This window comes from Pelodiscus sinensis, chromosome 8, assembly GCF_052426305.1.
Source record: "Pelodiscus sinensis isolate ZL-2025 chromosome 8, ASM5242630v1, whole genome shotgun sequence".
Classification (NCBI taxonomy): Eukaryota; Metazoa; Chordata; order Testudines; family Trionychidae; genus Pelodiscus; species Pelodiscus sinensis.
Genome location: NC_143059.1, coordinates 48,389,268 through 48,412,080, shown reverse-complemented (window position 1 = coordinate 48,412,080; position 22,813 = coordinate 48,389,268). Strand labels below are relative to the sequence as shown.

Genomic DNA, 22,813 nt, shown 5'->3' with positions numbered 1-22,813 from the left:
ACACGGCTACCCCTCTGATGCTTTCCTATTGATGTAGCACAGAGGTTGGCAACCTTTCCAAAGTGGCATACCAAGATTTAACCCTCAGATCCTGGCCTATGCTCCTCTTCTGGGAGCAGAAGGGGCTCTCTCCACTGCACACCCTGTGGGCCACCTGGCTCAATGCAGACCTTTCCGTGGACCAGTGTTTCCCCAAAGGGGCAGAGCAGCACAGCTTCATAGGTGATTAATCAGCCTCGCCCAGTCAGAGGTTCAGGGCTCCCTGAAGCTGTGCTGTTCTGCAGCTTAGAGGGAACACTGCCGTGGACCACCAGTTGCTATTGGAAACTCACCATTAATTACATAATTACCCCTGAGCCATTTTGCTAGTGCTGCAGCTAGGGAGAATGGTTTAATTTATTAAACAGACTAAGCATTTTAACTTTCTCATGTTAGTTTTATCAAACTTCATTTTAAATAAAAAAAATTAATTTATGTCCAACATCAAAGGTTTCAGTGTTTTCTTTTTGGTAGAGATGGGAAACTTTTTTGGGGTCATAGGCCAGCGACCTACAAAAAAATCAGTTAGGGATCACATGAGTGAGAAGCAAAAAAAAACTCCTCCAAAAAAATCCCAACACTCACTGAGACATCTCACTCCTCTGGTGCTCCAGCTCCAGAGGGAAAGGGGAAGGGACAGGGAGGACTGAGATTTGGGGTTTCCCATGGGCCAGACTTACTTTTTCTGGGGTTCTGGAGTTAGTAGATTTTGTGGATCTCCTTAGGCTCTAGGGTGGGGACAAAAATGAGGGGTTCAGTGCGTGGGACTGGGCTGCCAGTGAGTGGGATAGGAATGGGAGTGTAGGATGTGGGAGGGAAGAGGGGTGCAGAAGGGGGAGAGGTTGCAAAGTCTGGATGGGAGGTAGGTTGCAGAAGCAGACTGGGAGTAGGATGTCTGGTCAGGGGGAGGGAGCAAGAGCAAGAGAGGGTGAAGTGTGTGGCCAGGAGAGAGGGTGCAGGAGCAAGGCTGGATGCAGAAGGGTGGGAGCAGGGTATCTGGGCCAGGAGGGAAGGTGAGGAGCAAGGGAGGGTGTGAAGCTGCGGGTTCAGGGTCTTCGCAGGGGGAGGAGAGTGAATGAGGGGGATTGGGCATGATGGGGAAGATGCTTACCTGGCTTTGCATGGGGAAAGCTTCTGGACAGCATGCCACTGGCTGCCATTCCCCCAGCAGGGTGGGGAGGGGGAGTGAGCTCAGCCCCCCCCCCCCCCACGCAGTGAGTAGCCCATGCATCCCGGAGGCTGCAGCACCAGCTCTGGCTTCCTCCTGGAAAGCGGGGGGGGGGGGGGGGGGGAGGGGAGGAAGGGAGGTGAAGAAAGCCCCAATCTCACCAAAGCGGCTTGCAGAGAGCAGCAGAGCAAGCGGTTCTGTTCACTGTCGTTCTCCCAGCCAGGTGGGGAGGGCTGGGTGGAAAGAAAGGGGCAGCACATGGAGCACACCTGCCGATCCTGTGTGTGCCCTGCCCTGCGGTGCCCCAGCTGGCCTCTGCGTGGCTCCTGCTGGGGCTGAAGCCGCTGCTCCAAGGTGCTGAGGTCCGGGAGTGGCTCCACTGGATTTTGTATCTGCCTCAGACCCACTTGGTGCTCCCTACTCTGGCAGTGGTAGCTGCTGTAAGAAAGAACAAGCAGTCACCTGTACATGGGAGAAGGTTGTGGCGCAGCTGAGGCCCCATGGGCCAAAGGCAGCCCTGCAAGGGGAAATAGGGAGCCATGCAGTGTGTGGGGTTGTGGCAGGGATTTGCCCCTGGTGGTGCACACCGCACTGGAACTGGGAAATGCTATGGTGTGAGCTGTTGCCAGCTCGGGCACCTCTGAACCACCAGCCACTGTACGTCAGCCCAACCTGCTGCTGGGGAAGGGAGAGGGCACCAGCAGCAGGTTAGCACCCAGCCACTGTGTGCGCAGCCTTGGAGGTTTCCCCCAAGCCAGCTACGGCTATGTGTGCCACTCAATCGGCTCACGTGCTACTTATGGCACCTGTGCCATACATTGCCGACCCCTGGTGTAGCATGTCATTGTCTACTCTGTGCTACTGTGATGTAGCTGAACGTTTTAAGTTACATCATAGGGTTTGGCCTATTCTAGGTTAGCATAACCGTGTCACTCAGGGTTATGAAAAATCCACACACAACAGTTACATTTACCAAAATCTCTGAAGACAGCTGTCAAAGAGCTGGATTACCTATGCTAACAGGAGAATCCCTCTTATCAGTATAGGTAGCTGCTTCAGCATGTTATCAGTAGACAAGCCCTTAGTTTGCACATCTGTAAAAGGGTTATAATTAAGGATGTAAAATCACATTTAATTGGTTAACCTGTTAAAAGTAACGGTTAACCACTTGAATGATTAAAATGAGGAACTCGTGGAGGAGCGCTTCAGCTTGGCTGGACTGGAGCGGCTCCCCCACTATAGTCAGCCTGACTGTTCTTGGCCCTACCTGGGGCTGCTTGCTCCCATCCTCGCCTCTGGACCCAGCTGGTCTGGAGCAGCCTGCTGCCTGTGGTGGGTGGCAGGCTTCTTCCGGGTAACAGTTAACTGGTTACCTGTTCGCACCCCTAGTTCTAATGCTTGCATTCCATTTAAAGGATTGTCAACACCATTCATATTTTAATCTTATTTTCTTATGTTAATGTTAATAATACCTTTTGATTACTACACTGAAACAATTTAGAAATCCAGTTTACACTATTTTTTGGAGTTTCTTTGGTAACATTCTTGGATAGGATAAGGAAAATCAGTGAGGTCAGTTTCATTTTCTTGTTCCCAGTGCTGCAGTGTTTGTAGAGCCCTGCAAATCAGCGGGCATCTGCTTTATGTCCTCAGCCATTCATATCTGCAGATCAATTTTTGAAGATTGCAGATTATATGTGGATACAGCTTTTGTATCCATGCAAGACTCTGTAAGTTTGGACTGCTGATGTTCCAAGGAAATGTTCTTGTGTTTAAAAACAACTGATTTCAAATTTTCCTTTTTATAAAATGGAAACATTTCTCTCTTTTTTTGTTTTTGTAAAAGTTTTAGTGATGATCTAATTTTTAGATCGAAGACTTGAGAAATGTGAAAGTGCTGTTGTATATTATGTTAATAGTAGGAAGGTTAGAGTTTAACCAACTAACAGTTTAACCAATAGCTGATGCTTATCAGTTAATGGTATTGGTTATACTCAAACTCATCCGGCTCCTAGGGAGGTGGCTTTGTTGCAGCAGGGCAGCAAAGCCTTCTCCTTGGCAGCCCAACGGGAAGGAGCTGTTGGCTCTTCTCCTGGGGAGGTGGCTTCACTGCTGGTTCTGCAGAGTAGAGCTAAGCTAGTGGCTGCACGGTTGCCATATTAAATGCTTTTAATATGCCTAATTAATGGATCTTTAAAATTTAACTTTAAAATAGGAAAGTATTCACTCACACAGTGAACAGGATGGCACTGTTGCATTGGTGTCTCCTAGCCTCAAACAGATTGTTTTCTTCATCTCCATACTGTGTGAAAACTTTAAAATTTGAGTTTTAAATGAACACTTTCAACTCAATTCTGAAAGCATAATTATATTGACAGATTTTTTTTTTCAAGAGCACAAACTTGAAAGATGACTTTCATGAGCAGATCTTCATATATGTGTGGAGTAAAAGCCCATGAATAAGCTTGCAGGATTGATGCCCTGCAGTATGTCTGTAACTGTACAAAATTGAAGAAAACATCGGACCAGATTCATAGAAGGACTTATGTGCGTAACTGCCAGGTTAGGTGCCAGAGTCCATAATTTAGATCCTTAGACCCTTACTCCCGTGTTGCCTATCCCGGTAGGTGACTAAATTCCCTAGGAATCTTTATTTTTGCTGGTGCAAATATGGAAAGCTGTCTAAATCTTGATATCTGTCTAGCTTTCTTCAAAGTCTTTTTAATATTTGGAAACTAGATGTTCTTCCACTTATGAAGTCCAATCTGACAGGCATGCTCAGAGCATGCTTGACTTGCATGCAGGACAGCCATCGAGGAAGCTGTGTTCATTTTTTCCCCAATAGCTCGTTAGCTGGTGCACTCATATGGAAGATCCAAGTTCAAATTCTTACTCCAGATCATGCAGTATGAGAAATTAAACTTGAATTTTCCACATTCTGATCTGTGCTCTAGGAACTGAGGTAATGGATGTAATACTGGTACCATTGCCACTCCCTCTCTTTCTCCTTCGGCATTAGGTGTAGCAGCACTGAGTGGACATCTCCTTTGTGTTTAGCCACTCTCTGTGGAGTTTAAGGTCTACAGCAGAATTCTTATACATCATCTATACAGGAGATCTTTCAGTGGTGCAGCTGCATCAGTACACCTGTGGCACTGTAAGGTCTCTGCGGTTGACATAGCATTGTACTGCTAAATCAGTTGCTTTTTAAGCAGTTACTGATTTAACATAACACGTTTTGTGAAATGTTGATTTCACACAAGGTTGAAAGATACATATTCTAATAAAATTAAGTATTAGAATATTAAGTATTAGAATATTCTAATTTGATTATACATATTTATATTTACTGGCAAGTTATATTATGGAATAGCCACAAATTTTACAACATACTTTTGGAAAAGTTTTAATCAGGATGGATTGATTTAAATCAAGGCTGTTTCTATGGGAGCTGGTGACAGCCCCAATATCAGCATGGGGCTGAGAGCTGGCAGCCAGCCCCGGCCCCTCTGGAGCAGTCCCCAGCCTGGATCCCGCTTTAGTCAGTTAACTAGCCCTAACGTTAACCTACTAATTAATTGGGATTTTACATCCCTAGTAACATGACCAAGAGCAATATTAAAATAGTATTGAAAGTCATCCCCATAAAGCATTACTCACTGAAGGCTTTTTTTTTTCCTGTAGCAAGGGGAAAAAAAGTTATAAAATAGACAAATGTTATGAAAATAGTTTCCCTGTTCTCTGGGTGATAGAGTCAAAATATGCACTGCCTTAAGTCCTCTGTGTACTTTGTATCTAGATTCTTTCTTTGGTGCACTTTCTGGAAGTCGACCCCCTTGATTTCCCCAGTTACTCCATCTTGCCATTCTCACATGTTTTCTAAAAAGTTTAGTAACTAAAAGACAGATTAACTGTAACTTTGTTTAAAGCAAAAATAGTTCTCAGAAAAATAAGGGGATGGTAAGCATTCTGTTTTCACAAATTTTTCATTAAGTCCACATTAAATTAAAACAAATTCCAGTATTAAGAATAATATGGTTGAGGATAATCTTATCAAATAATTACTGTTCCATTCAAAGGAGCTAGAATTACTCAATCATGTGGTTCTTACTCCTGTACTGCTCACAAGGTGACACTCATCTGATAAGATGTACCCCTACAATACTGATTAATTTAAATTGGACATGTGGGAAATTCTGCTTGGCAGCTCGGGAAAGAATGAATTCTCTGCTGTGCTGCACTAGTGGGAAAGAAAGCGTATCAAATTATTAAATAGCATTTTGGGCTTATTATGTTTAGGATCTAGTTATATGGCTCTGTACATAATTTTTTCTTTGATTTTTTTTAAATATATTTTTTTTACTCATTGAATTGAAGGACTTCATTTTCCCCCTCCAATTTAGTAGATCAAGATCCATCACATGTGGATTTTGTATAGAGTCCAAACAAGCATAGCTCTGTTGTTGTTCCAGTCTGTATTTGCAACTGCATTGTTAATTGAATTTCTGGAAAACAAATTCTAGAAATGTAATGGGTCAGAACAATTTTTTTCTGTATGCAGTATTAAGGAAACTTGAAGTCAAGATATTCCTATTTTTAATCTTTGGTAATTCTTTTGGGGTAAAAGTCATGGAAATATTGACTATGGATTTATAATTTTCTCAGTGTTTATATATGCATGAGAATTGCAGGTGTTGGAAAGGAAAACTATCTTTCCTTAGCTTTAAGCATTAGTACTTCTACATGTTATTTGGGCCCTGATCCTGTGCTAAAACTGATGAGCTGCATTGACTCCAGTGGTGTACTGTGTAGCTCAGGGACCATTCCACATCATTGTTTCATTTTTTTCTGTGTTTTGTACGGCATCTAGTTCATTGAGGTCTTGGTCTATGACTAGAGCTCATAGGTGCCATGGTAATGTAAATAATAATAGTCAGTACAGGTTTGGGGTATAATATTAACATTTGCGTATGTGATGTTTTAAGAACATAAGAATGGCCGTATTTGGTCAGACCAAAGGTCTGCCTAGCCCAGTAGCCTGTCTTCTGACAGTGGCCAGCGCCAAGTGCCCTGGAGGGGGTGGACCAAAGACAATGATCAGGCAATTTGTCTTGTGCTGTCCATCTCCAGCCTCTGACAAACAGAGACCAGGGACACCATTCCTACCCCCTGGCTAATAGCCTTTTATGTACCTAACCTCCATGAATTTATCTAGCTTCTCTTTAAACTCTGTTATAGTTCTAGCCTTGACAGCTTCCTCTGGCAAGGAGTTCTACAGATTGACTATGCGCTGTGTAAAGAAGAACTTTCGCTTATTAGTTTTAAACCTGCTACCCATTAATTTTCTTTGGTGTCCTCTAGTCCTTATATTATAGGAACTAATGAATAACTTTTCTTTATTCACCCTCTCCAAACCACTCATGATTTTATATACCTCTATCATATCCCCCCTCAGTCTCCTCTTTTCAAAACTGAAAAGTCCCCGTTTTATATTCATTATTAATATAACTTTGAAACAATAAGATGTATTCTGCTGACAGAGTAATCATTAAAATTCCTTAACGAGTTAGTTTTTTGTCTTACAGAATAAAACTATAAATTGTTATATAGCTTTCATTGGCATAATGTTGGTATGTCTTGTCATTTTTATACGTTCAGTGTATTGTTAAGAGTGTATTGTCATTTGCAGGTCTCCAACGTTTAGATATATCTCAAGATCTTAATTTTTTTCGGCTCTGATAACGGTATTATTTCTCAGAAATATGTATTATTGGGAAAACCCTTTATCTTGGATAGCATTACATAGCCTTCACTGAAGAATTTGGAACTTGTATCCCTGAGTAGTTGTTCTGTCCAGCTATATTAATGCTCCTTAACTCTTCATTTATTCAGCTGAAAACAGTTTAAGAAAGCTAACAATAAAGCATACATATAGCCATACTGGAGCAGGTCTCTGATCTATATTTGGAGTTTTGGAAGGAGGTATAAGAGACCCTGTTGTGGATAGCTATTGAATAACCGGGCCAACAGAGAAAGATTCTTTCTAGTTTTCATTAGTTAGAAATTAGTTTATGGCTGAAACATAGAACACTAGAACTAGAAGGGCCCACGAGAGGTCATCCAGTCCAGTCCCCTGCCCTCATGGCAGGACCAAGCACCATCTAGATCGGGGTGAGCAAACTGAGGCCCTGAGGCCTGGATCCAGCCCACCAATCATTTCTCTCCAGCCTGCCTAGCTGATTAGCAGAGGTGCATACTTACAGATGACGGTATGCAGCTGTTGTCAGCTGGCAGTGTGTGTTCATTTGCTTCTCCCTCCCCCACACATCTTGCTTCACCCTGTAGCCAAGCTGCTTCAAGGATTCTCCTGCTAGTTTATGTGGGGGGTGGGGTGGGGCAAGGTGCAGAAGAGAGCTGAAGTCATGGTGTTCCTCTGCCCCTGTAACCTGTCTCTGCATGGCAGGAATCCTAGATGGAGATGCAGTCAGCATAGCTGCTCCAATCTGAAGCGTGACCCATAGGAGTGCGGGCGGGGAGACAATAGAGCAGGACAGATTTCCCTTAAAGACACAGAGTGTGGCTTCTCTATGTCATTGTCACACGCACTATCCCAGTCTATGCCACAAAGTTACTGTCACACACACAGTGCTGCACATACTCAGTGTGTCACAAAGCCTGTCTCTCTCGCGCTCAAATTCTTACTCCCACACACACATACACAACCCCACCTCTTCTGTCTCAGGCCCCACTCCTTCTGGGGGGGCCCGGAGCCGGCCTGTCACCAATTACCAACATTTGTGAGGTGGCTCCCTTTCAAAAATGTATGCCCAGCCCGATCTAGATCATCCCTAATAGATGTCTGTCTAACCTGCTCTTAAATATCTCCAGAGATGGAGATTCCACAACTTCCCTAGGCAATTTATTCCACTGCTTAATCACCCTGAGAGTTAGGAAGTTTTTTCTAATGTCCAACCAAAACCTCCCTTGCTGCAAATTAAGTCCATTGCTTCTTGTCCTAGTATTAGATGTCAAGGAGAATATTTTTTTCTCCCTCCTCCTTTTAACGCCCTTTTAGGTACTTGAAAGCTTCTATCATGTCCCTTCCCAGTCTCCCCTTTGTAAAGTGAACAAACCCAATTATTTTAGTCTTCCCTCATAGGCAGGGCTCACCGAACCACAGTGAGCCCCGCTCACAAGCCGCGATGTCCGGTGATCTGCGCATGCGCAGATCGCCCGAACCCGGCTCTTCCGGGTTGCAATCTACTCGCTCCAGGCGAGTAGATTGCATTATTTGTCAAGCCCTGCTCATAGGTAAAGTTTTCTAGACCTTTAATCATTTTTGTTGCTCTTCTCTGGACCCTCTCAAACTTCTCTACATCTTTCCTTCAAAGTGGATACAGAACTGAAAACAGTATTCCAGTTGATCCTAATCAGCAGAGAGTAGAGCTGAAGAATTACTTCATGTGTTTTGGAGCTTCAGGGGGTAGCCGAGTTAGTCTGTTACAGAAAAAAACAACAAATGGTCTGGTAGCACTTTATAGACTAACAAATCGTGTAGATGGTGGTAAGAGATTTCATGAACACAGGCCACGTCTCGTTTTTTTTTCATGCGTTTTGCTCACAATACTCCTGTTAATGCATGCCAGAATGATGTTTGCTTTTCTTTGCAACAATGTCACACTGTTGACTCATACTTACCTTATGGTCCGCTATGACTCCTAGATCCCTTTCTGCAGTACTCCTTCCTAGACAGTCACTTCCCATTTTGTATGCGTGAAACTGATTGTTCCTTCCTAAGTGGAGTACTTTGTGTTTGTCCTTATTGAACTTCATCCTGTTTATCTCAGGGCTTGTCTTCACTACATGGAAAATCACTACTGCCGCAATTGATCTTCCAGAGTTTGATTTAATGAGTTTAGTTAAGATTCATTAAATTGAACTCGAATAGCACCCCTGCCGGTGTCCAGTACGCCTCTTTTTGCATTGAGTAAGGGAAGCTGATGGGAGTGTTTGCTCCTGTTGGCCTCCTGATATGGGGATGCCACCAAGATCGGCTTATGTTTTTTTTGTGGCTGGAGTTGCATACATTAAGCTGAACTACTGGGTCTAATGTAGACTAGGGATGTCAGTGTATAGTCGATTATATGATTAACCGGTAAGCTTAGGCTGTATCAGAGGCAGCAACATGGGGCGGCCGACAGCCTGTCGGCATGGGGAGCTGGTTTTTTATACTGGCTTCCCTTGGGGACTGGCTCCCCCTGCAAACCTGTGCTGCTGCCTCTGATACAGAGGCAACTGCACAGGGCTGCAAGGGGTTCCCCAAGAGTGGGTCCCCCAAGAGTGGGTCCAGGAGTGCATTGGTTGCTGCCCAAGGGGACTATTGAGTAGTTGTGTAACCACATGAAATCTTAGCATACATGACTATTCAGTTACTCAATATCTAACATCCCTACTACAAACTTTTATTTTGTCCTGCTTTCCATTTTTTAGGAGTCTTTTTTGATTTGTAGATCATTCAAGATCTCTTGGTTAAGCCATGGTGTTCTCTTGCCATATTTCCTATCTTTTCTTTGCATTGGAATAATGTGCTGTCGTGCCCTTAATAATTAATGTCCCTTTGAAAAACTGCCAACTCTCTTCAGTTATTTTTCCTCTTAGTCTTGTTTCCCATGAGACCTTACCTACTAACTCCCTGAGTTTACTAAAGTCTGCATTCTTGAAATACATTCTTCTTTTTGTTTACTCCCTTCTACCATTCCCTAGAATCATTAACTCTATAATTTCATGATCACTTCCACCAACCTGCCTTCCATTTTCAAGTTCTCAATCAGTTCCTCTCTGTTGAAATCAAATCTAGAACAGCTTTCCCCTGTACTTTCTCCACCTTCTGAAATAAAAAATTGTCTCCAATGCATTCCAAGAACTTGTTGGATAATCTGTACCCTGCTGTGTTATTTTTCCCAACAGATGTCTGGATAGTTCAAGTTCCCCATCACTACTAAGTCCTGTACTTTGACTTTTTCTTATGCTCTCTCTCTCTCTCTCTCTTTTTAAACTTCCTGATTGATGTAACTGTGAATGTTCTCATTATTAATGGAACTGGCCATTTTTTTAAAACCTACAAGCTCTTGGGCTCCGTGGAATGCTGGAGCAGCCTCTACAGCAACCTCTCCTGCTCGCCACTGCTGCCTCTGATAGAAGCAGCAGCGTGAGGGGAGAGCAGAATCCCTATAATGGATGAGATGGAGAATGGTAAACTCTGGTATGGTAGCACACAGAACTTCTGATGGGGAGGAGCAGTTGGGGACCCTTGTTGCAGGAAAAATAGGTGTGTATACAATATGGATGTGATAGTATTAACCAATGAGCAAAAATTTTATTGGTTAATGCTATAGACTACATGCATTCTCTCTCTCCCCTCCCCTCCGCCAGTAAATTTTTAGCAATCTGGCCAGCAGCTCTGCTCAGTCCCAGCTTGTTCCAGGTCTGGGACCTACACCTGTTGTGGCTCTGCATTTAAAGGGTATTAGGAGCCAGGCAGGCAGCCCGGATCAGTTCCAGCTCGTGCTGGGTCCAGGAGCTCAGGACCCACGAGGCAGCAGCATGGAGTGACAGGCAACTGGTTCATGAGGAGAGCTGGTTTTTAAACTGGCTACCCCTGCAAACCAGCTCCCGCCTGGCACCCCATGCTGCCTCTGATACAGAGGCAGCAGCGTGGAGCAGCAGGGGTCTCCTCGGGGTAGGGCTGCAGCGCACTGGCTGCTGGCCCCACCCCTGGGGACTATAGAATAGTTGAGTAACCAATAAGAATTCATGAGATGAATTGACTATTCATTTAAATGATATTTAACATCCCTAGTACACAAAGCCCATGGTGAGGGTGGGGGAATGGAGCCCTGGTATTGGGAAGGGGAAATGGGGAGCCATAGAGATTCCTTGGCAGGGTGGAGTGGATCTAATAGAAGTACACACAGAGTGTGGTGCCTACTATGGTCAGAGGAGGAAAAGGAGAGAGTACTCAGGGTCCTTTGCATGGGAAGGTCCTTTGCATAGGAAAAATGAAGAGAACTCTGTAATGGGCAGGAAAGGGGAGGCACAGAGCCCCTTGTATGAAGGAATGTGGAGGGCCTTTGCTAGGAGTCTCTGAAATTGAGACGTGGGAGGATGGTGCACAGTTTGTGTAGAACAGAGGAATGCAAGGATTTCCTGGTGTGTGCAATGAACTTAGCCTGCAGAAATAATGACATGTGTTATGTGTTTTCCAGTTTATTTGTGAAACCCAAATGTTTTGTCATTGCAGTGATTAGTGCCTTTTTTGGCTGAAGTTATGAGACTTAACCCTCAACTTGATGGCGTTTTCTTTTTATATTTAACACAATAACTTTTAACTCCATGTATAGACAAGCTCATTCTGGAATAAGTGTTGATCTCTAGACAAGCCATTAGCTCTGCTTGTCCTTGTAATACAGTTTTTTAAATTGTTGACATTCTAAAAGAGAGAGAAAAGAAGAAAGGCGAGGCGAGTAAGAATGGTGGCCAGGAATGCTGAGGGATGGGAAATGCAAGGACAAACAGAGCCCCTGGCTTGGGAATTATGTGGGGTGGGGGAGGAAGAGGTTTTGCAATGAGTCCCTGAAATAGAGGAGGATCTGCGGGTGGCACACAGAGCTTGTAGGGGGTAATGAAAGGATGCAAGGAGCCCCTGGTGTGTGCAATAAGCTCAGCCAACAGCGACAACAAAGTGTGTGACCCCCTAGTGAGTAATTGAGGTCTTTTTCCTGCTTCAGTTGTTGCTCATTCTTTGTATATAATGCTGCATTCTGCTAGAATCAGGTTTGGTAGCAAAATGTCAATCTCCTTGTAACTGTTGTGATTTTTATTCTTTCTCCTTTTTATGTTGCATACCTTACCATTGGTATTGTTTTTTCAGCAAACGTCTCACCATTCTTCTAAAAACACTATCAATTTGGCAAGGCTTTGTAACTTTTTTCTTTGTAATACTATTTTTTTCATCCTTATGCTTTCAGTGCTTAGTGTGGTTTTTTTTTCCTTGTGAGTTGTAATAACCTTAGCATGGATAGCTTAGTTATTGAGGTAAGAGTTCATCTTATATCAGTTGCTTTCCTTTCTTCTGTATCCAAAAAATTACAACTTTCTTTTATATTCTTTGCTTTATATTAATTCATGTAATATTATTCATTGTTCCATTATAACTGACCATGCTTTTGAAGTCACTAGAATTTAACAGCTAGTTGTCATCAAAATACCCCATTATTTTGAAAAATTATTTGTTTCTCTTAACACATAGATATATTTCTGTTTTGTCATAGGTCTCTTGTAGTTGTCCATTTTTGGGCACCATGGGCTCCTCAGTGCATTCAGATGAATGATGTCATGGCTGAATTAGCTAAGGAACACTCACAAGTTACATTTGTGAAGGTAATTCTTCATAGCCAAATAGTAAAGACTATTTTAAAGATAGCATTGAAGACTAAAATAAAACACTAGGGGACCATTTATGCGTAAAATACAACATCAGGAACATTTTTTTCCACCGATGATTTCTGTGGTTTGGAAACTGAAGCTTTCATGCTGATTTGAATCTTAATGAGTTCAACTTCGTAAGAGTCAGTATCAGAAATGGCATAAATTGAACTGTGCATGAAGTTCATGGTGTATTGCTGGTTAAAAATTCCAATTAGTTACATCTTATTGTATTTAAAATGCAGTATTTTGGCACTTTGATTTAATAGAATGTTACTTCATTTGGTAAATGTTTTTAAGTTTGTGTACTTAATGTGACCTGCAAAGACTCACACAGCCAGTATGGTAATTAGTTGTGTAGTAGCCTGATCTCTAATCCTAAAGATCTGAGATGAAGATATCAATCCTGCTCTTTTAAGATTTGCTTGAGCTTGGATCTGTTTCAGTGATGCTGCTGGTTAGACAAGTAGGTTTTCCCCTAGATTCATTTAATTGCTTTTCCAACCATTACTGAGAGTGAACAATAATCTTCATGGGGTTGGCAAAAAGATCAATTTAAGTCTGTGTGATGTTATCATTTTAAGTATAGGATGTTGAACAGCAGTAAATAATTGAGATGCAATATTTTTGTGAGATCATCTGTATGTCCCAGGAATAGAATCACCATGGAAAAAATTACTGCACTAGATCTGCATGCCATTCATTTTAAAACAACTTTTTCTTGTTAATGAGACGTTTTTGTGATTGAGGGCAGGGAGTAATGGAACAACCAGCTGTGTGTGTATGTGTTTTAATTTGATTTCTTACAGGCTTTATGTTTTGTGTGTTTTTAATGACTCATCTCACAGTTTGGCATTTCCTTTTGTAGAACAGAAAGATAGATTTGTTTTTAATTGTATTAATGTACAAAACTATTTTAATTGGAGTATTTTAAAACATGTCAATTTTCAAAATATTGTATTTTTTGTTGCTTTTCTAGTACTGTAGTTTATGATAGGCCAATTTTTTTTTTGAAGTCTCAGCTCACTTTGTGGTATGTTCATTGGACAGTGCACTCCAAAATAAAATTACAACCCTGTCATGTAAATACATCCTAATTACAATATACAAGATGGGTCTGTTTAAAAAAAAAAAAAAAAAAAGCAATAAAAAGAACTGAATAAGTCTGATTCAGTAGTTTGGACTTCTGGCTGGGACTAATTTCATATCTTGAGTTCATAATTAAAAGCATAGAATTTTGTCCTATGTTCTGGAATAGCCAAGAAATCTAACTTCAGATCATTCAGTAATAATTTTTTAACCTACCAAGTTAACTGTAAGTACATAATCAGAAATGTGGGTTCCTAATTATGGGCTGCCTTAAAGTGAAATAATCAGTTTTAAAATCCATTGTTTACAACCAGTTTAACTTCAAACCCCAATTAGCACATTTTAAAATGCGGTTTAAATTATGACTGCAGTGATTAAGCATAACTTTATTTTAAAGATGATCACAGAATAAATCTTAATTTTAACCAAGCCGAGAGGTTTAAAATATGACCAGTGTTCTCTGTATTTTAAAACACACTGAACTTTGGTGCATTGACCAATAACAAATGTTGTTCAATGAAGTTCAGCCAACTATGGTTTTTCATTGAAGTGCAACAAAAGCATTAAAGTAGCTAGGAAATGAACCATCAGAAGAAAAAAGGAGTAAAAGTTCAGCACAGCTTGAACCTCTCTTGTCCGGCATCCTTGGGACCTGAGCAGTGGCAAACGAGAACATTTGCCTAATTACAAGGATTCAATATTGTTTAGCAGAATTACCAACACTTCTACATTTTACTATAATGTTAGTCATTAAGTTGTTTAATAAGGTAACTGTGTAACCTCTAAAAAAGTCTTAACAGTTACATGCACTGTGGGCTCTGCATTATAAAGCTCACATAAGTTTCATACTGCAGAACCCACAGCAAAGCCATCCCCTGGAACAGAGCAGAGTTTAACCAGTAACAATCCATAAGCATCAACTTGTTGGTTAATTGGTTACATTCTTAACATCCCTACTGCTTACTAGGGATGTGAAAGACTAGTTGACTAGTCTCTACCAGAAAGGCAGCAAGAGTTGGGGAAAAGGAGGGGAGGCTTCAGAGCAGCAGTGCTGTGTGGAGCTGGGGTCAGTTGGGGACTCCTGGGGAGCTCCCTGCAGCATTTCAAAGTGGCAGCATCGCGTGGAGGCCAGGGTCAGCTGGGGACTCCCCAGCTGGACTCCAGCTCCATGCTGTGTTTCAAAGCAGCAATGTTGCATAGAGCTGGGCTCAGCAGGGGAGTCCCCAGCTGGCCTCTGGCTCCACGTGGTACTGCCACTTTGAAACACCATGGGGAGTAAGGGGACTCAATCAGTCCCCTGGTGGCCCAGTGCTCCCTGCAGTGCTTTCAACTTTGAAGTATAGCAGCAGCTCTGGGGCTGTTGCTACATTTGGAAGGCGAGGCTCCTTATAGACTAATCGAATATATGATGCAAACAGCATCAACTATTTGATTAGCCTATTAATCTAAATTTAGCATTCACACTCCTTACTAGTCTCCTAGTAGTAATTTAACCCTAAATTTGAGCTAAATAAAAACACAGACAACTGAGAGCTAGGACTGGTGGCTGTAAAAACAAACTTTATGAAGGAAACTTGGCCACACCCATGTTGAATGGGCATCCGGGTATGTAAAATTATGCTGGACCATGGTTGTTGCTGGACCAGAGGATGCTGGATTAGAGAGGTTCAACCTGTTCCATGTAACAATAATTCAGCCATTTGCAGGAGATCAGAAAATAAAATATAATGACAGATTTCGTTTCTCAGTTAATTTGTGTAGAGATTCGATTATGAGGCTTGATTAGGGATAGAAGTCTCAACATTAAGGGACATAGTCTATTACTGGTTGGTCAAATTCAGGATAAACCAGTTGAGAGGGGTACTGTAAAAATCTGTTGTGTGCAGCAAACAATCCTTATGATTCAGTCAAAAGCTGTAGGTAGAACCTAAAGGAGATTATTTAAAAAAACCTTCTTAAAAATCTCTTTGTGATAGTCTGGCAGAATTCCAGTCATGGCTTATTCTGTAAGATGTGGTTCATAAAGTTAAGCTGCAGTTCCACTGCATTCAAATATTTTTCTGAAATCTTGAGAAGTATATTTCAGAGAGGGAAATTTTGAATGTCTGCTTGATGATGATTGCATCACTGAGTGCATAATGACTACTTGTTTCAGTGAAGGATCAAGCCTGACAAAAATTAATTTGAGAACAAGAGAAATCTATGGGGCCTGATCCAAAGTCCATGACGACTCGTATTGATGTCAGGGGGCTTTGGATAGGACTCAAGCTGAGAGAGAAAACCCTCAATTCCTCTCTGGAACATGCATTTCTTTGTTTTTGCCTACCAGATGTGGTGAGGTGTGAAATTATTTCCCTTGCATCTAAAATGGTAAGACTAAAAGCCTTATGGGTGTAACACATCAAAACTTAGTTTTACAAACAACACTGAAATGTTTAAAGCAATATATATGTATATAGAAAGATCAGAAAATGGTGTGACTAGCCAGCAGTGGCATTTTCTAAAAACGTTAATATTAGGGATGCCATCTTGTAGATGACTACACGATTAACCAACAAACCTGGGCTTCTCGGTTAATCTTGTTGACTACACACTCTCCTTCGTTGCTGCATGTGTATCGGAGACTTTTAAGCTGGCTTCCCACAAGCATCAGATCCATTGGAGCCCTTCGCCCTCCCCCCCCACCCCACTCGCGCGCTGCTGCTTCTGATAGAGGGGCACCAACGTGGGCAGTGGGCTGGTGGAAGCTGGTACACACAGGAAGCCAGGTTTTAAGCCAGCTGCCTGCACATATTGACACCTGCGGAGCTACCCCCACCCCCCACAGTGCTACCTCTCTATCAGAGACAGTGGCGTGGGGTGGCAGGCAGGAGCTGATATGCATGGTGATGACATGGTGCATGGTGATATGACAGCTTTTAAGTCTGCTGTCCATGTGTCCCCTCCCCCTCCCCCCTCTGCTTCCAACAGAACCTGCAGTGGGAGGGTGCAGAGGAGGCTGCCATGGAGCAGCTTCTGTCCTTGGCAGGCTCAGACTCACTGCAGTCAGAGGTTGCTCTGTGGCAGGCCTGGGTCTGCGGGAGGGAGGCTTGAGCTTGCCATGGACAGGGGTTGCTCTAGCATCTCATGGAGAAGCCTTTGTGGGGAGCACACCCTCCCTCCCCCTGTAGTCAGAGGCTGCTGCTGCCCCACACTGGCAGCAGTGCGGGGTGGCTGGGGCTCCCCAGGAATGGGGCCAGGAGCACACTGGCTCCTGACTCATTCCCTAGAGACTATCAAATAGTCATTTAACTATTAAAATGTGATGATGTTACATGACTATTTAATTACCTGTTATCTAACATCCCAAGTTAATATTCTGAACAAGAAATCAGCAACTGTAAATGGTCTTTTAGTTACTGATGATAGTTCCCCACTCTACAGTTTGGAGAAAGAGGAGTTGGCAAGGCTTTGGGCACCTGTAAATGGTATCACATGTTTCTGTGTGTTAGTTTTTGAAATGTATTTATATTCACTATTTTATCATCTTATTTTTACTTTGATTTTTTTCCACTTAGCTCTATGGATATTAACAGGAAATCAACATTTATTGCAATAAACAAAACCAACCTCAAAAGTTTGTGTGTCTTTAAAGTCAGAAGCAGAGACAGAATGCACACAGTGCATATGCTTCATAAAAAGATTTATATTTGGTAAAAATTGTCTTTTAACATTTCAAAATATATATTTTAAGAATGACCAAGCTTCTGGACCAATAGTTTGACAAGCTTTCTACTTAATGTCCAGCAGCTTTGCAAGAGTTAAAAGTAAAATTTAGCAGACATCAATAGTTTATTGAAGAAATACTCCTTTTTGCTTCATAATTTGCAGAAGGCTGCAAATGTCAGTCATGATGTACTGCCTCTTGAAATTAGTCAATAGAGCAAACAGCAAGAATTGCTGTGGGCAGAAAATAAGCACTGTAATCATGACATAACTGGGGTCAGTGATTTATGGATTTCAATATAGTAGTAGCTGCATATGATTGAAAATTTACTAGGTCACTAGTGCACCAAAAATTTTATTCACAGCCTCTAGGCTTCTTTTGAAATGTGCAACAAAATAAAATCCCCTGAACCTGTTTTGACACTGTGCAGGCTCAGTGTATGACATGCCAGTCCAGTGAGTCTCATTTAAATGCAAATGTCTTTAACATTTTTGCATCAAACTCCTTTTTAAACACACAAAATGTTGAGAAAAACATTATAAAAAGCACTGACATGCACAAACAAAACTTGAAAGAAAATTATGAAAATAAAAGCATGTTTTCTCTGACTTTTAAGCTGGAAGCTGAAGCTGTACCTGAAGTATCTGAAAAATATGAAATTAGTTCTGTTCCAACATTCTTGTTTTTTAAGGTAAGAGAAAATGGATTGCATATTATTTTCATGTATAGCTGTGTCAAGTTCAGCAGTTCAGTACCAATAAATGTTCATTCTACTTTTCAGTACTAAAAAGGGCAGTACTCCTTTTTCTTAATGTAGAAACTGCTAACAGTCTGTCTCCATATGCTTTTTTTGAACTGAGGACACAAGAATGTCCATTTTACGGAAATGATTATGAAAATCTAGTTTTAATATTTCAGAACCTACTTAAAATGCCTTGGAATTCATAGATTGCTTTACAGTACCTGAGAGATGTAGGACTCTTTTCAGGCATGGTTCTAGTGAGGTTTCATGGCTTTTCTGTTTGAATTGTAAATTGTAATGCTTGTGAAGAATTAACAGATGATTAACCAGTAGAAATAGCATGTTTGGTGCTTATTTTTGTAATAATTTGTTAATTTTTTTGTAATAAGAATTTTATTTGATACAGACAATGTTATGGTCAACAGACTAGTTTTTGTTTTAGAATTTTGCTGGGATTAAAGAGGTAATGCTAATCCATCGTTTGCTTATCTGAAAATCTATAATATGAAGTGATGTAATACATATAAAACTTCTAATTTTTAGTAGTCTGAAAGATTGCTCTTTGTTAATGCTTCTTAACTGAGCTACTCTTTTGGTTTATTTAGAATTCTCAGAAAATTGACAGATTAGATGGCGCCCATGCCCCAGAGTTGACCAAAAAAGTCCAGCGCCATGCATCTAGCAGTACTATTTCAGCTGGTGCTAATGATAATGCAAAGGAGGACCTGAATGTGCGTCTAAAGAAACTGATAAATGCTGCACCATGCATGTTGTTTATGAAAGGATCTCCCCAAGAGCCTCATTGTGGTAAGGACTTCCTGAAAGTTTATTTAATGTAAAAGTGCTTGTTTATGTAGAGAACTGGTTACATGATTTATTTATAGTCTTGTTTATGCATGTATCATTAAAACAGTGGTCTCCAAACTTTTGAATGTAGTAGCCCTCTTGACCTGTACCTGTCCTCTTGGGGGAGCGGTAATGGGACTGTGGTTCTGAGAGGTTTGGGGGAGAGATGCAGACTGAGGTAAGTGGGCCAAGGTTAGGACTGCAGTTGGAGGTGGGTCTGGACCAGTAATGGAGCTGCAGCATAGTTGGGGATGGATTAGGGTTTGGTTGCTCTCTCTGTCCTCATCCCTTGAAGGTGCTAGCCTGGGCTCCTGTGCCTCTCCCCCACCCCATGGGGTAATCCCCTATAGTTTAGGGATTACTGCATTAAAATATCTGAGTGCCTCACAACACTAATTTCTTTTTATAGTCCCAGATAGTGGTGGTAGTAGTAGTAGTATTCTATTGCTACAGGTAAGGAACAGAGGGACAGATTAAGCAATTTGCTCATCGTCATGTGCATCTGTAGCAAAGCTTGGAATAGGATCCTGTTTTCCTGAGTCAATCCAGTGTTCTAGTTACAAGATCATCTCCTGTATCCAAACCATTCAGCTCAAGTTGCGAGGAGAAATTTTGAACATCATTAATAATAAAAAAAAACCTAAGTGCTGATGTGACATGATTTCTGTGGATAACAAACTTACTGACCTACTGACATTTATAGTTGACAAATTGTGATAGCTAAGAGAGGTAACAGGCTCAAGTAAAACATGGTGCCAATATTCAGTAGAACTGGTGAGCCTGTAAATTAATGTCTACCTTTGTTCTATAGTAAAAAATAGAATAAATATTAAGAATAAGGTATCAGTAAACATCTAGGAGATAACTTTGAACAATAGCTTCAATTTCTAAAGTATTACTCTTGTTAGACAAATATCACTGCTCTATTTTGATAGAATTAGAAAATTAACGAGGGACTACAGAGGCCATAAGACATGAGTATCAGTGAGAGATGGGCACCTGCGTCTGGTAGACTCATTAGTAAATGGAAGCCATATTCTCTGGGGCAGTTTCCCAAATATGCTCTGCGGAACCCCGAGGTTCCGTGAAGTGAAAGTAAGATTTCTGTGGAACCTGATTACCCTCTGTGGGCCCCCCCCCCCCTTTTAGGGTCTTAGGGGTGGGCGAGCCGAGCGGTCCCCTGGGACTGCCATTTTCAAGGGGCTGCCGGCTGCTGCAGTTTTAGGGGCAGGCCGGCATTTTTTTTTGATTTAGTTTTGCTTGAGCTTGCCCCACCCCGGTTGTTTTAGTTGACCAGTTTTCCCTGGTTATCCACAGAAATCATGTCACATCAGCACTTAGGGTTTTTTTTTATTATTAATGATGTGGTTTTGTTTGTTTTGTTTTAAAGGGTTCCGTGGCCAAATTGGGGATCCCCAAGTATGGGGCTGGCAGTGGGGATTCCTGGTTAAACATTTAAAAGTGCAACCAATAGAATTTTAGCTGATTACACAGTTACTGTTTTTCAATGTTATTTACATCCCTAGTTAGAAAACGGTGAATGGTGGAAAATTTACTAACAAAGTTCCTTCTAATCTTTTCCAGCCATATGCAGAATGCAAATTTATGTGCACTGAGGCATTTAGAAATGTGCACCACCAATAGAAACACACAACCTAGTTGTGGGTGCTCGGCTAATCAGCTGGGCAGCATTTGAATCTCTCCTGAGTGGCTGGCACAAGTGCACAGCTTACAGGGAGAGCATTGTTTACTTAGATATAGTTTTTACTTTTGATTTCCATTACTCTGTTTGGATAGACATTCAGAGTCTATTGAAAATGTACAACAGCATTTTCAAGTTGTTTTAGTTAAAAACAATTACTTTATGTGATAATACTTAAGAAAAATCTATTAAAAAGTTTGCCAAAACACATTTTGCATTTGATGATTTATTTTAAAAAGGAAGCATCTGTAGTAAGAATATTGTACTGATTGTTTTTTATCACTGCTTTTCAACTAATAGGTCTTATGCTCTCTGATCTACAGGCTAAAAATGAGGTCAGAGGAGGAAAACAAACTGTCCTGTTATTTGAACTTTCAGTTGATTTCTTAACTTTGAGTGAACTAGTCATTGTACTGAAGTAGTTCAATAAGCTAAAAGAAAGATATTCTTCAGGTACCGAGAGAAGAGGCTACCACTGTCAAAAACCAGTTTAGCATTTCAGCCCACTCTGGTTCCAGATATTTAGGCAGCGACTTCCATCCATTCAGTGGTTTGACTTTTTTAAAAACATGGCAGCAAACATACTGTTAAAATCATTTACATTAAATTAAAAAAATATTAATAGATTATGGTAAGATCAGGCCTTAACCTATGTTATCATAAAATTTAAATTTAATATTAAATTGTTCTTTTTTAGTTCACCCCTTATTTAAATAAACTGTACATGTTTGTATGTATTGTGAACTTAAAATCATATTTTATCCAATCTGACTTTGATATAATTTCATAAGTTAAAATTTAAAACATAAATTGGTTTGGATAAAAACATGTAGATTGAAAATTAGGTCACTGACTATAAACAGAAGGCAATAAGGGAATGGATCAGTGTTTAAGAAATATCTAATGAGGTATCAAGTGATGACCATACTTATTTGCTATCTTTAGTGATCAGACTAAGAGCATATTCATGATATTCACAAAAGGAGACAAACTGAGAAGAGTTGAGTAAACAGTAAAGATGGAGGAGAAAGTATAAAGGGATCTGTAGAATCTGAAACATTTCAAGTCCATAAAAATAAGAACTAAATAGGAATAATACAAGCTACAGGATTACACCTAGGTGGAAGAGCAGGAATGGAAAGTGAAAACTATTCAAAACATACAAGTTCAGTAGGAGGAAGCCTTAACGTAGGCGGTCGTAATTTCAAATTTAACTTTAGGTTTATTTTTAAAGAAAAAATATTTTTATTTTATTATTTTAAAAATTCACCCTAATTGGAGAATATACATTGGGACATGTGTGTTTAAAAAACAAAAACAAAACCTTAGCGTTTTCATTTTTGTTATTCGCATATTCTTAATATGACAATGAAATGTCATAAAACTTATAGTATTGGAGACCGTGAATACTATAGTGTAGGTTACATAAAGTTTCTCTGTGACCCTTCTGCTTTGAGAACTTCGTGAAACTTAGTAACAATTACAAGAACACTTTTATATCCAAACATTGAGGATAGGCTCAAGTTTTTTCAAATTGCATGCTGAGCTTGTAAAGACTACAGCTGTACATGCACGAGGCTAATTTTAACAACATAATGAAGTGAACTGAAGGTGTATGTAGTCTGAGACAGAGGTTCAGCAGAAATCCATTATTTCATAGAGGGGTCTGAGCCAAGTTTAAAATTAAGAGATAGCATGGTTAAGTGCTCAAAAAAGTCGGGAAAAGTCTAAATCAAGATTACAAATACAGTTTTGACTCTTTTATGCTAATGCACCAATCTCTTCTTAAACACAATCATGCACTGTAATATTACTTTGAGAGAGTCAAGTCAGTATAATGTTGGAAGAAGTGTTCCGTTGGCCACGTGTTCACTGAGGGTGCCTCTAAACTTTGCTCTATTTTCGAAAGAGGATATGCAAATTCTGCGGGGATTTGCATATCTTCTTCCAATCTCACTTTCAAAAGCAGGGCTCCCTGCTGCCTCTGCGGGCTGCATCCAGTGGCTTGGCAGGCCGTATTTTGCCCAGCCCTGAGAT

The 22,813-nt window shown here is 41.0% G+C and overlaps 1 protein-coding gene across 1 annotated transcript in view; it reads left to right on the top strand.

The window, feature by feature from the left end:
• The window catches only part of GLRX3 (glutaredoxin 3), a 38,459-nt gene that overhangs the window by 2,329 nt on the left and 13,317 nt on the right, over positions 1 to 22,813 (top strand). Inside the window, exons 2-4 of the mRNA XM_075935241.2 lie at positions 12,538 to 12,646; positions 18,103 to 18,177; positions 18,834 to 19,035. Coding sequence (XP_075791356.2) covers positions 12,538 to 12,646; positions 18,103 to 18,177; positions 18,834 to 19,035 — 386 coding nt within the window. The remainder of the gene's footprint in view (positions 1 to 12,537; positions 12,647 to 18,102; positions 18,178 to 18,833; positions 19,036 to 22,813) is intronic.